The sequence below is a fragment of the Trachinotus anak genome, unplaced genomic scaffold (assembly GCF_046630095.1).
Source record: "Trachinotus anak isolate AG129_WGS33_773 ecotype Australia unplaced genomic scaffold, CSIRO_AGI_Tana_v1 ptg000011l, whole genome shotgun sequence".
In the NCBI taxonomy this organism is placed as follows: domain Eukaryota; kingdom Metazoa; phylum Chordata; class Actinopteri; order Carangiformes; family Carangidae; genus Trachinotus; species Trachinotus anak.
In genome coordinates this window covers 28,459,196-28,472,490 of record NW_027273862.1, presented here as the reverse complement: position 1 = coordinate 28,472,490, position 13,295 = coordinate 28,459,196, and the positions used below count along the sequence as shown (strand labels likewise).

The following is a 13,295-nucleotide window of genomic DNA, read 5'->3' as shown; positions in this document are numbered from 1 at the left end:
CTGCACAAAAATGTTGAAAGTAACTCTTATGTTGCTTTTGATGCTGCAGCAACAAAGTGCTGACTGTTTTGTTCATCACTGTTATAATGCAACACTGTTTCTCTCTTTAGTTTTAAATAAATCAAGCAGTTCTAGACAGTTTTTTTCTTTGTTTTCTGTAAATATGTGCTACAAGAAATTAATGTTAAGGTGAGGTACCAAAGGAAAGTTGTTTTAATACTCTAAAGGTTTATCTACAAGCTGTCCAACTGCCTTAAAGTGCAATTCCTCTAAGTCTCAGCAGGTAATGCCACTTTTTCTAAACAGTTTTTTCTCTGTCTAGTTGGAAATAAAAATGTTCCATTTAGAAGATACTGTGGTTTAAAGAGAAGTTTGTTTGATGTGTTTGTCTCGGTTTGAAACTCAGCAATACTCATCCTCCCACAACTCCAGTGTGAGTTTTTGCTCTGTTCTTTTTTTCTGTTATGTCGTAACAAAGTTACGAAGTTGTGTTTGTAGTTGATGATGATGATGTTGGTATTAAACCGGTACTCTCTCTCTTTCTCTCTCTCTGCCCGCCTCAGACCTCCTGGGTTTCTGCATGGGGTCCTTCCGGTGAGGCCTTGTCGGAGCGTCCGGTACGAGCCCGTCGGCAGCTGCACTTCAGGAACGAGTGGGCGCTGTGGAGCGGCTGGTCTGTCTGCTCCCGCAGCTGTGGGGGCGGAGCCTCAGTCCGGACACGAACCTGCATCACCAGGTAAATAAACCATGTTGGGCAGGGTAACGCAGCTCAGTAAAGGAAAGTAAAGCAAAGTAAAGGAAAACGATTTGTAAAAGAAAACAATAAGTGACGAACCAACAAAAGAAAAAAATGTTTGGTAAATTCATTTACATTTGTTCCATCATTCATGTTGATGGATTTAATTGCAGTCTCTGTTTTGATGCCATTATTTTGAGTCTCTACAGTGACTCGGTATCGGAAAGTGACGATGTCGATCGGGCCGAGGCTAGCTTGTTAGCATGCTAACTTCAGTAGAAGAAAAGTGGTTTCCACCACTGGAGAAGGCTCTCGGAGAGTCAAGGAATGAAGTCGGATATTAAACTTCCAACATTTCCACTATCTAGGCTGCTAACAGCTGTTAATGCTAACGTTAGCTATGTAGTGTTAGCAAGACTCACAAATAGCTCTTTTTAAAGGTGCTATATGTAAGTTTCTGCTATTGCTAAATAGCCAGTTTTACTTTCACTTACCAGTCTAGTGTCTATCCATCTTTATTCCTTTACTCTCCTAGAGCTGTCTCCAGTGGTGGACAGCAACGCTCTTGTTTTGTTTCCAGAGGAAACCACGTCCTCTGGCAGAGAGAACTCACGTATAGCCCCTTTAAAAGAAAATAGTTGATGGCTTTGAAGCAGTTTTCATCCAGAGTTTATATCTTCACGTATCCAGAAGTTATGTTTCCTGCCACAACAGTGATCCCAACACTTTACAGCAAATCAGACCTTCTTGCAATGTTAAACATTTACATGTATTCATTTTGCAGATACTTTAATCCATAGTAACATGCAAATGAACATCTTCATACAGCTGCAGATGTGTTCACTCTAAACAATACTGACTATACACAATACTAACACTGTTCAAGTCCCATTTTATTGAAAACACCTGAAATAATGAGACTTAAATAAACTTAAATCTGTGCCTGTATTTGCTGTGTTCAACCAGACACTACAGCAACCTGTACAATCACCACATAGTTTCTGTTTGACCCATAAATCTCTTTGTTCTGTGTCCCAGGAACCCAGTGGGTGGACCATGTGCAGGAGAACCCAGACAATACAAGATCTGCAACACCAAGGTCATTTCGGCACAGAGGTTTTCACACTGTAGGAAAAACTGACTTTGAATGCAAACATTTTAGAACAATGGTCTATGTTTGCTCCAGCAGTTGGTCATACAGGTGTGTTCGGCGTGGGTTAAGCACCTGAGGATTTTCAGGGTGTGATCTGGAATTTTACTGACATATTAACCTGAGTTTTGAGCTGCAGGTATCAGACCTGCCGTTGTAACGGAAACGTGCTGAGAGGTCAGCGGCTGTGTGTCACACGCTGCGCTGTGAGTGTGTGTGTGGGTGTGTTTGGACAGCCAGTCACTGTTGCTCATATTGATTAAAGGAAAAACACACAGGTGGGTAGCAGCGTGTTTAAGCATGCTTGAATGAGTGTGCATGTGGCAGTTTGTGCGATGTGTCGACACTTCACTCTTTGAAGCACTTTGTGATACTAACTTGTTTTGTGTTGCAAAAATCTGTTCAAACTGCGACAAACAAAAATTTGATTCCCACCATCAACCATTGTTTTTAGGGTTAAGATTAGAATTATGACTTGGTTAGAGTTTGGGGAAGAGCTGGGGTCAGGTAGGAAGTTGATCTCCAGTGAATTAATACAATGTCCTCACAATTCAATTCTGCGTCCTCACAGTGTGTGTGTGTGTGTCTGTGTCTGTGTCTGCAGGAGTGTCCTCCCGGTTCTGAGGATTTCAGAGAGATGCAGTGCGCTGCCTTCAATGACAGACCGTTAGTGGCTGGAAACTCCTTCAGGTGGACCACCTTTCACGGAGGTCAGTGACAAATCACCTCTTGCTCCTGGAGACTTGTCGCTTAGGATACAAGGTTTTCACAGCAGTGGTAAAAACATGACTTGTCTGTGTTAAATTCTTCTAATCTTACTGATGGTGCATAAAGACAGATGTGAATGCATAAAACCTATTCATAGTACAAAACCATCACAAGTGGAAACAAGCCAGCTTTTCTTATCTGAAGTCATCAAGAGATTACGAAGACTTGAGAGTCAAGTTATAACAGGCCAGAGTCTAGGACCAGTGTAATTCAAATCAACAAGACATCTACACTGTTTTTACCATTTCTAATAAAATAAAACTGTTTTTTTTTTTTTTTTTTTTTGAGTTGTTTTTATTTCCTGGAAACTCAATTGAGAAACAATTCATAAATACAGATGTAAAACATCCAGTTGGAAATGAGAGTGTTTGACTAATCCAGTCAATAGCTACAGTATGCAAAAACTCAATGTACTTGATTACCAATCAACTGAAAATCAAGCACATTGATTGACATTGACATTGAGCACTGCACTTCAATAAATGAGTCCCACTCATTGATTTTTAACATTTCCAACAATGACTTAACACAACCAGATCCACACACTTCCTGAAAACTAAAGCTTTTTCATGACTCCAAAGTTAAAATCAAGTATTAAGTATCTACAACCCAAATTAAGTGTGAGTCAGGTAAATGAAATTGTTTCCTTGTCCCTCTCTGACAAAGAAAAATTGCTTTTTGTTGCTCAGATCTTAAAATGGCAGCTGGGTAGAGTGTTTTCTCCTGCCCCCTCCCCCCTCAGTTACTGTGTTGGTGACAGTCATGTGGTAAATTTCCCATGCTGCCATGACTCCCATGTCTACTACGAGGCCTGCTGGGGGTTTAATCCCACCTGTGTGACACTTGCCAGCTCTCTCCCTGTTCCTCCTGTTCACCTCCTGCCTCTTTCTGTTTGTCAGTCACCTCCTTCCCTGTCCCACTGCCTTTGCCTATTTTCCCATAATAAACTAATGAGCCACTGGCTGAACGTCTTCCCTGCCAGGCTCTAACCCCTGTGAACTCAGCTGCCTGGCCTTGGGTCACAACTTCTACTACAACTTCGGCCGTGTGCTCGATGGCACAGCCTGCGACAAGGAGCCTGGAGCGGTTTGTGTCAACGGACGCTGCCTGGTGAGTGGAAACGATATGTGTGTGTTTTTATCTGCTGCATTCATTCATTAGGTGCTCATTCATTCATTCATTTAGCAGCCTGCCTACAGGGGGCAGAAGAGCTCCACCACACACAGTCCTGACAGATGAGTAATTGAATAATTGGTTGGGTAAACTGGTCGCTTATCTACCTGACAGAGCTGTGTTTTTGTATAATTATTGAACTAAAGTCCATTATTCACTCTCCTTTTTGCTCTTGTTTGGTCTCCACCAACATCTGAGAAAACATCTGGCTGTTCAGCTGCTAATTGTTCAGGTGGTTTCTAACTGTGTCTGTCTGCTGTTTGGTGCTGGGCAGGTAGTGTTGAAAACAATATGCCTGCTGCTGCTGGAGACAGTGCCAACAAAAGTGCTGAAACCAAACCACAGTAAAAATACCCTGAAACAGAAACTATGAGCTAAATTAGGCTAAAACCTTTGCAGAGCTTCAAAATTAATTCTTATATTAATAGAGCTGTAAAAGGCTAACTGAGGTTTATACAATAAACTTTAGCAACCACAACCACATTTGAAGCTCTGTGATTGGATGCTCTGTACCAAATTTGACTTTTGATTTGTGTTTGACTCTTTCTCTAACTTTTCTCATACTTTTGACTGTTTATCCAAGAACCTGTTTCTTGCTCAGTTGTTATTTTCTGGCACTGATTACTTTATCAGAGGAGTTTAATGTCCATGCAAACTGTGGAGGTGCCTCAGCTGTCAGTCAGAACAGGACCTTTACTTCTGGACCCGGATCATAACCTTTGGTCTAATGCAGATTTAAAATGAGGCTGGACTCTGCTGAAGTTATTCTCTCTCTCTCTCTCTCCCTTCTCTTCATTCCCGCTCTGTTGTGGTATAAGCGATGTTGACCACTCTGACTGGAGCTCTCTGGAGAAGTGAACTCCATGCTGCGTGTTAGGGCCAGAGTGCACTCATCAGTGTGGACTGCAGCCTTCGGTTAGCATTACAGCTCCACTCAGTCCACAGTCCACAGTCCCACTCCCACACCCAGCCTGTCCCCTCCTCACCCCTCTCACCCTCTCACAGATGGAAATGAACTTGTGTTCCTCAGGTCCTGCGGCACATGCAGGGTAATGGCGTACATACGTAATACTAAGCAGACACATCTGCTTCATGACAGGTCACTCACAGTCATATTAAGCTATTTTTACACAGCTGACAAAGAATTAATGTGTGTCTGTGTTTACATATGTCTATATATGTGTGTGTGTGTGTGTGTGTGTGTGTGTGTGTGTTGTGCTAACATGTGGCATGTGATGTTAGTGGATTTATGAGCCGTGGACTCGGGCAGGCAAAGGTCAGAGCTGCACAGGGCCTGAAACAGGAAGCAGATGCAGCCTGCAGCTGGTGTGGAAAGCTGCAGGCTGAGATCAGACTGCAGAACACACAGCTGAACACATGTGTGTGTGTGTGAGTGTGATATGTTAGCTAATTTTTCAGTGTTAATGTTTGTTTTTTTTTATTCTAGTTGCCAAAATCTTGAACTGAAAATTTGTTCAGTTGAAGCAGTTGTCTAATTTTCTTCTGACAATCAATGTAATTGTGAGAAAATAGTAAAAAATTGCTCATCACAAGTTGCCAGTGCCCAGGGCACGTCTTCAAATAGTTTGTTTTCTCTGGCAGACAGTCCGGGACCCAGATATGGTTTTGCTTTTTGCTTAGTTACCATGGATATAAAATAGACAGAAGAGGCTGCAGCCGCTCTGTGAGGCTGTACTTTCACAGTAAACAGCTATAATTCACAAACATTAACCTGCTGTTGACACAATTTGGTGGTCAAAGGTCAAAGGTCAAGATCACTGTGACCTCACAATAACTTACAAATTCATACACTAATTACGACATAATTTAACTCAAATGTCTTTGATAAAATGAAGTGATGACATTTTACATCCAGAGGGTCAAAGGTCAACTTCACTGTGACATCATAATGTCACAAAAACACCTCTGGACATTATTCAGCACTATAACTCAGGAAGGGGAGATTGTGACCATATTTCCTGCACCATGGCTGGTTGGTGGAGGCAACAACCACGAGGTGGTGATTCTATTTTTTTCCTGTTATCCCCCCAACAGTTATCAAGATATCTGAGTCGAAACCAACGAGTTCGACCTCATCGTGGCGCTACAGAACAAGTCAAAGGATCACTAAAGTCATTAGGATTCCTCCTCTGGAGCTCATGAATGGAAGTCCAGCTGTTGAGATACTGTGGTTCTGGGTCAAAGTGGTTTCCCGACAAACCAATCATGCATTTTCGCTTGATTGATGACTTTAACTCACGGCTGTCAGTTAATATTTGGCTGACTGATCAGTGAATTGAGGAACTGCTTCAGTCTTAGTCCAATCACCAAAAATGACAGCTGCTCAAAACTAACTGAAACAGATCAATGAACCCTGACTGCAGACTCAAAGACTCAGCAGCATCACATTTATATTTTGCTTGCAGGCTTGTGTGTTTCCAGGTGTTTTGCAGGGTCGTGGTCGCTCCCTCACTGGGGCCCTTGTGCTCTCTGCTGCCTTGTCATGGAGGATTCATTTCCTGTTGTGCACACACAAATGCTTGGAGTGTTTTTGTGTGTTTTTAAGGGGCTTAGGGGGATGATTATAGGTTCTCCGCAGATTGTTGCTCTCTTGCCTGGGAACCTCCCCCTTGATTGGTTTGCTCTGCAGAGCGGGAGATGAAGGAGACAGAAGAAAGCAGCCACTGTAATCTATCCAGCAACAAGACTCTCATCACACCATAAACCACCCAGCTCATCGTCCGTGCTCTTTACTTTGGCATTTAACGTTTACAGAGACAACTCCATGACCTGCCCTCCCTTCTGAGGCCCGAAGCTGCTGTGTTTTCCCAAAGTAAATGGTTGTAAGACAGATATATTGACACAGAGAAGCAAATAAGGAGAAGGATAAGGAGAGAGAGTGGGTTGAGTTGAGTCATGGCAAAAGGTTTAAGGCGACTGTACAGCAAAGACAAAACAGACACAAAGGTTAGAAGTTGCCACGGCTCCCATCAGAAAATGTGTCAACACTCTGTCAGAGACAAGTTTGAGCAGAGACCTTTAACCGGATCAAACTGTTGTTTCCTAAACAGTTGTGTGTTTTTGTGCAGAAGCCGGGATGTGACTCCATCCTGGGTTCAAAGCAGCAGGAGGACGCCTGCATGGTGTGTGGAGGACAAAACACCACCTGCCTGCACCACAAGAGCGTGTACCAGAGCAACGGTCTGGAGACAGGTAGGATACACACACACACACACACACACACACACACAATCATCATATTGTCTCCACAAGGAATCAATTGCAGCAGTTTCAGACCAACACGATCTGGGATAATTCCAGGCGCTGTTTCTGTTTTCCCTCCCAAGTGTTATTAGTCAGTCAGGATTAGTCAAGAGGTCATTGTTCTCTGATAAAGTGAACATTAACCATGGAAACAAGTTTTGCCAAACAAAAGCATTTGGCTGCCGTCCAGGAGGAATTTCAGTTAACGACAGGTTCTCCAAAATTACAGTTCTTAAAGGTTCAGGAAGAACACAGAGTTCCTCAGGCCAAAGTCAATGCTCCAAATTACTCAAAACATTTTCTACTTACACTGGTACCCGCAGCTCGGAGCTTAATCCAGGGTCTGACTGTTCACAGCAAACATCAACATCTGCAGGGTTTTCTTTGGTTTGCCCATGTAGATAAATAATAAAATGGGTAGAAGAAGAAATGTAGATAACCTTTATTAATTGGATACCACATGATGAAACATGGTCCTCTGATCAAGCTGCTTCTGAATTCAGGCAACTTTGATTTTGAAGTTAACATTTCTTAACTTTCGTCTGTAAAGTTTCACATCTTTTTCTCCAAAGAAAATCAACGTCGGGAGGTGGAGGCAAACATTCAGAGAATAAGACTTACAGTACTCTCTCAGGTCAGCATGCAAGAGTCCTGTAAAGTACTGGCTTTGCTGTTTTGAGGCAGATTTGTAAACTTGTCACCAGTGTTGAGACTCTCTGCATGGGGGGGTTGCAGTTTCAGGTAAATGTTAAATCATCTCCCTCCACCTGCTGCATCAGCAAGACATGATTGTGAGCCACTCATGCAAAGAGCCACATCTGCTGATACCCTCTGCCTCGGTTTTCTAAAGAACTGACTGAAGGAAAAGTGACGCATCGGCCACAAAGTTTAGTCCTCACCTACTGTGCATCAAAGTCTGTGGAGGAGGAGATTATTACTGTAGATTGTGAGATTCCTCTTTTTTTGACTCCTAGATTACAGATACAAACAAAAACAAAGTCACAAAACAGTTCTTATTTACACAATGTTTGCTAATGAATAAGCTACTTGCTTAAACACTCACAATAAGTGAGAAACGGCTGATTGAACGGTTTTTATGTAAAGTCTCTCAAATCAGCAGCGTAATGATGTTGATCAGCTCTGTAGAGACTGAAACAGGTGAGGAGAGATCCTACACAGAAACCTCAGCTGTCTGACAGTTAAACAGTGTCTCAGGATGTGATTGGATTGGACTGTAATCAATGGACAGATCAAGACAGGACAAAAAGATTATTTCAATCCTGAATTGTGAAAGTTTCCACATCATGGACACACACACACACACACACACACACACACACACAGAAACAGACAGAAAGTACCCAACACCTCTGGCTTGCGACTTGGCTCAGGACCGGGCTCTGTAACAGTGGCCTCCTCACACAGCTCTGAGCGCGGGCGGAGCAGAGCTGACAGACGGGAGCACCGGCCATAATGGCTCAGATTGAGCACGAAGAAAACAGGCTGATAATGGCTGCTTTGTTTGGGCTCCCCAGCAGCCTTGGGAGGTTTTCCCTCCTCCTGCAGCTGCGTTTCCCCACGGAGGGAAAAGCGATGGAGGCCGGCAGCACAAAATCGCTCCTCACAAGGTCAGGCGCCGATGGCCTCGAGTCTGTGACTCTGACACTTCCGCAGTCACAGTGTTGCGTCTCCACAAAGCCGAAGCCCCGCAGATGAACCCTGTGCATAGTTTCTCTCTGAAACGGGTAAGCAGGAGCGACCAAGGTTACACGGTCTTCAGAGGCTGTGATGGATGGAGTTCATCCTGTAGCTGCTTTTCACTCCAGAGCAGCAGGGGAACCATAGAACAGCAGGGGAACCACAGAGGAACCACAGAGCTGCCCCTCCCTCTTTTTTGTTTAGGCTGAGAAGTGAAATATCACTCTGTAACGAACAGTCGTGAGTTCAGCTCATTCATAAATTGTGCTCGTAAAGCGATGCTGTAAACCATTAATCGTGGTTAATCATTACCCACATCACTGATTCTGATTGTTTTATAATGACAGACAATCATCGACCAAGACATAACCTTCAAATATATGTGATTACTAATCCAGATTCTGTGTGGGTAACTGATTACCTATCAGTTACTGATTGCTGAAAAATGGCAGATGTTGATTTAATGTGCTGCTGGAAGATTAACCCTGAATATAAAGTACACAGAGCAGATGCCTGCAGCTGGAGCCACTGAACTGTGGAAATGATTCAGAAAGATGCAGCGTCGCTCAGTGCAATAACAACGTCAAAGACAAGGGCGTTAAACACAGACAGACACAACAGAGAGCATCCAGAAAACCTCCTGACGTGGACTTTGTCGCTCTGTATACTACTTTTCCCTAGAGCCACTACATGTTGCCTAGCAACAAAACGTAACTGTAGGTGATAATAACCTGCTGCACAAACAACCTATGGGCTCGTTTTTTAAAGGACAGTCTCAGATACGAGTTACTTTGCAGAAAAACCTTTTGCATTCATAAACTTCTGGACCACGTATGTGACTTCTCGTTGTATTTGACCTCTCAGTTTCTGTAGGTCACATCCCAGCAGCCCACTGTAAAGTAAACACTGGCGTACATCCAGTATCTTCACTGCAGACTGAAGGGATCAGTGTGTGACTTAACTTTTAATGTTCCCTTCATTTAGATTCAAATCACTTTCAAAGCTGTAAAATCTGAGGCTTCTCTATTTTTGGCCTCTTTTTATGTTGTTGTTGTTGTAAAGCTGTTCTCAGAGCAGAGCTCGTGTCCCTGATTGTAAATTACAGATTGTTCCTTTTATCATGTGAAGTAATAAAAAAAAAAGGGAGGAAATAAAATTAAAACCAAGCCTCTAACCCAGTGTCTCTGTGGGCCAGGCGGACCCTTTGGATACAACGAGGTAACCATGATACCAGCTGGAGCCACTCACATCCGAGTCACCGATAACAGCAGGAATTATCTAGGTAAGATTCACCCCGCCATCAGTTTCAGCTTCAACTCTCTTCACTTGAAATGAAATCCTAGACTTTGTGCTACTTCCTCTCCCCAGAGACAGGAGGGTCTCAGCAGTCCCATCTGGTCTCTGGACCTGCTATGTGTTTTCCAGGCAACATAATAACCAAGGGCGTCTATTCTCATCCTTGTTTATGAGACCAAAATAATACAGGCGCCAAAATGCCACACTCTGTGGTCATGAACGGGAGCCCGTAAAGGCTTTATCTGAGCACTGGGGCGAGGCAGGTGAAGGTACTTGATTCCCTCTCATGTCATGGAAAATCCTTGTCCCTGTACTGAGGGGAGACAGCTGCCATATATAGCCACCTGGCACATTTCCTCTCCTGAGAGCCTGTCTTTACCTCAACCTGACCCACTGATATGATAAAGAGCTAATTTGACTAATTTATCAACACTTTTCCTTCCTTCCTTCCTCCCATCACCTTCTTCCCTCTCCAGCTCTCCAGAACGGTCGCTCCCAGTTTGTGATCAATGGTAACTGGAAGATCAGCGTTCCAGGCGAGTACAATATAGCCGGGACCAAGCTGCTGTACCGGCGATCGGCAGACACCTGGGAGAGCTTCGAGGTCCCGGGACCCACACAGGAAGACCTCCATCTGATGGTGAGAGGCCCCAGGGGCGCTGGAACGGGACAGTTCGGTCTCCATCTTATCCTGGAAACCAGAGAAATCCTAACAATTAACAGCTTCGCTCTTGTAAAGTTTTGATTGTTTTATTTTACATTAAAACCAGACTGACTTTACTGACGGGCGTACTGGTGAGTCTGCTTTATCACAGTGAACCAGTACAACAGCACAGACCCAGGCAGACATTCTGCTTTCCACATTGTGCAATATGCTGTTAAATTAAAGTTATTCAGCTCATTTCACCAGGTTTGAATAAGTAATTGATTGTTTCCATTCAGGCCTCGTGCAGGTATTTTGCAAACAGACCAAGCAGCTGCGAACTATTTTCTCCCTCTGAGATACTGTAAGAACACGAGTCTGTTGTTATTAAAGTCAATGAAACAGTGATGTCGGCTGGAAGCAGCCTGTGAACACTGTACTGTGTGTTTCATTAGAATGAGTGAGTATGAATACAACAGCAAAAATATAGAAAAGTAAATAAGTAGAAGTAAATTCAGTAAATATAATTAGGGCTGTCAATCAATAAAAAAAATGAACTAATCACGATTAATCACAATTAAAAGTTTATTTTTCCTCTAAAAACTAAAGCTTCTTCTAGGGCATATTTAAATGTAAAATAAATCACCAAATTAATCAGTAATCACAGAGGGTGTATATTTCAAACACGACTGTTTATGAGCCTGAGTTTTCTCTTTGAAGTGTAGTTTTGTGTTAAGATGCTATTAAAGTGCAACTTGATTTCAAAATCAAGGCTCAACTTAGATAAGCACCATCTTGTTTGCGCTGAGATAAATTATGTTGTGCCTGAGAAAGTGTCCATAGAAACACAAAATAACCAGGTTTCCATCGGATGTTTTGCATTGAGATGATACTGTAATGACGTATTGATCCTGTGAAAACTAAATTCAGCTTTGAAAATGGTGCAAATTGCTTTTCAAAATAATTCCGTCGAGCAGCTTTTTAAATTGAAATTTTCCACCCCACCGCTCGTCTCCGTCTCCAGCCACCTCGTCTCTGGCTGCAGGGATGAGCATTCATTTATTTTAAGGCATTATATAATGAATATATTCTGTATGTGAAATGTTGATGCAGACACTGTTTACTGCACTTTAAGGATGATTTCCAGGCCTCTCTAGATGTTTCCGTGCCGTCCTTGTGTGCAGGTGCTGGCGACCGACAGTGACTCTGGCATCGAGTACGAGTACTGGCTGCCACCTGACCAGTACGCCCTCCACCACGGGAGGAGGAGCCCGCTGCGCCAGGCTCACCACACTGCCAGCTACCTGCCCTGGGAGCAGCCCACCACCACAACTACCACCACCACCACCACCACCACCACCCGGCCTCCTCCAGTCACCACCCGACCCCACTGGTGTAAGACCCCTGAATCTAAGCTGATAATATCATCAGTAGTCTGAGATCAGGCCGAGACAGAGACGATCAGTTGCTGTGTGTGTGTGTAGAGTTTCTGCTGATATGGTTTAGCTAGATATTGACTGAACTTTAACTTCCTGGAGAATTAAAGAAACATTAGCCAAGTAGAGTCGGTTTTATTGCCTGTAGATAAGTAGACTTTAACCCCAAGTCTGCAGCAGCAGCAGCAGCAGCAACAGCAGCTTTGTGATATTTTACATTAATAAGAAGAAATATGAGAACTCGTCAGGATTTTTCCTTCACCGTTGTGTTTCAGATACACTGATCCGTGCACACCCTCACATGTGTTTCCAGTCATATTAGTGAGAAAGATGAAGGTGTAACAAAGCAAACAGGTGAAACACTGACAGGAGAACGAGGTCCATCAGTCACAGCTTGTACATGCCCACGCCGTCCTGAGTAGAGGTCCGGTCGGGCACGATGAGTGAAAACACCTGTGTGGTGGATGATGCTTTAAAACGATCCGTCTTCAGGTCACATTTGATTTAAAAGAGTTTATCTGCACATTGACCTGCTCACGGCTGCTGCTGCTGCTGCTGAGGAATGCAGCTGGTTTATCTCCCATGATAAGCCTGCAGTACATGTGTGCTGAATCTCTCCCTGCCGCCCTGAATACCCACATTCACATGGAAATCTGCACACAGCCCGAGGACTTGTGCCTTCTATCAGAATCCATCCACTACTGTAATAAATCTAAGCAGCCTCTCTGGAAACATTTTCCAGCTGATGGATTTGAGCCAAACAGACTCTTATTGTTGCCAGAAATGGTGTGGTGATTGTTTGTGGTGACAGGTCAGTTTTCTCATCCCTGAGTTTGGTTTTAATTTTTTTTGTTTGTTTTGTTTTTTTCTGTGTGTGTGTTGAGCAGGACGAGGTCAGAAACTGTAAAAGACTAGGAAGTGTAAAAGGAATCCTTGGTTTTGTATTTAATTTGTTTGTGATGCAGAACATTTGTTTCTTGATGCAATTTTCACATGAAATTGGACTGTTTACACGCCACAGGCATTCTGCAAGAGGTCTCATGTTTCATTACTATCAGACCAACATTTGCACACAAAGAATTTGCTGTTCTCTCTGATCTGTTGTGCCACACACTAAGCTGCATCGTGCCA

The 13,295-nt window shown here is 43.4% G+C and overlaps 1 protein-coding gene across 1 annotated transcript in view; it reads left to right on the top strand.

Annotated features, from left to right (window-relative positions):
- The window catches only part of adamtsl5 (ADAMTS like 5), a 31,446-nt gene that overhangs the window by 15,856 nt on the left and 2,295 nt on the right, over window positions 1-13,295 (top strand). The window contains exons 3-10 of the mRNA XM_071489590.1: window positions 564-736; window positions 1,775-1,835; window positions 2,491-2,596; window positions 3,637-3,764; window positions 6,917-7,040; window positions 9,985-10,071; window positions 10,562-10,725; window positions 11,913-12,123. Of these exons, the coding sequence (XP_071345691.1) occupies window positions 564-736; window positions 1,775-1,835; window positions 2,491-2,596; window positions 3,637-3,764; window positions 6,917-7,040; window positions 9,985-10,071; window positions 10,562-10,725; window positions 11,913-12,123 (1,054 nt within the window). The remainder of the gene's footprint in view (window positions 1-563; window positions 737-1,774; window positions 1,836-2,490; window positions 2,597-3,636; window positions 3,765-6,916; window positions 7,041-9,984; window positions 10,072-10,561; window positions 10,726-11,912; window positions 12,124-13,295) is intronic.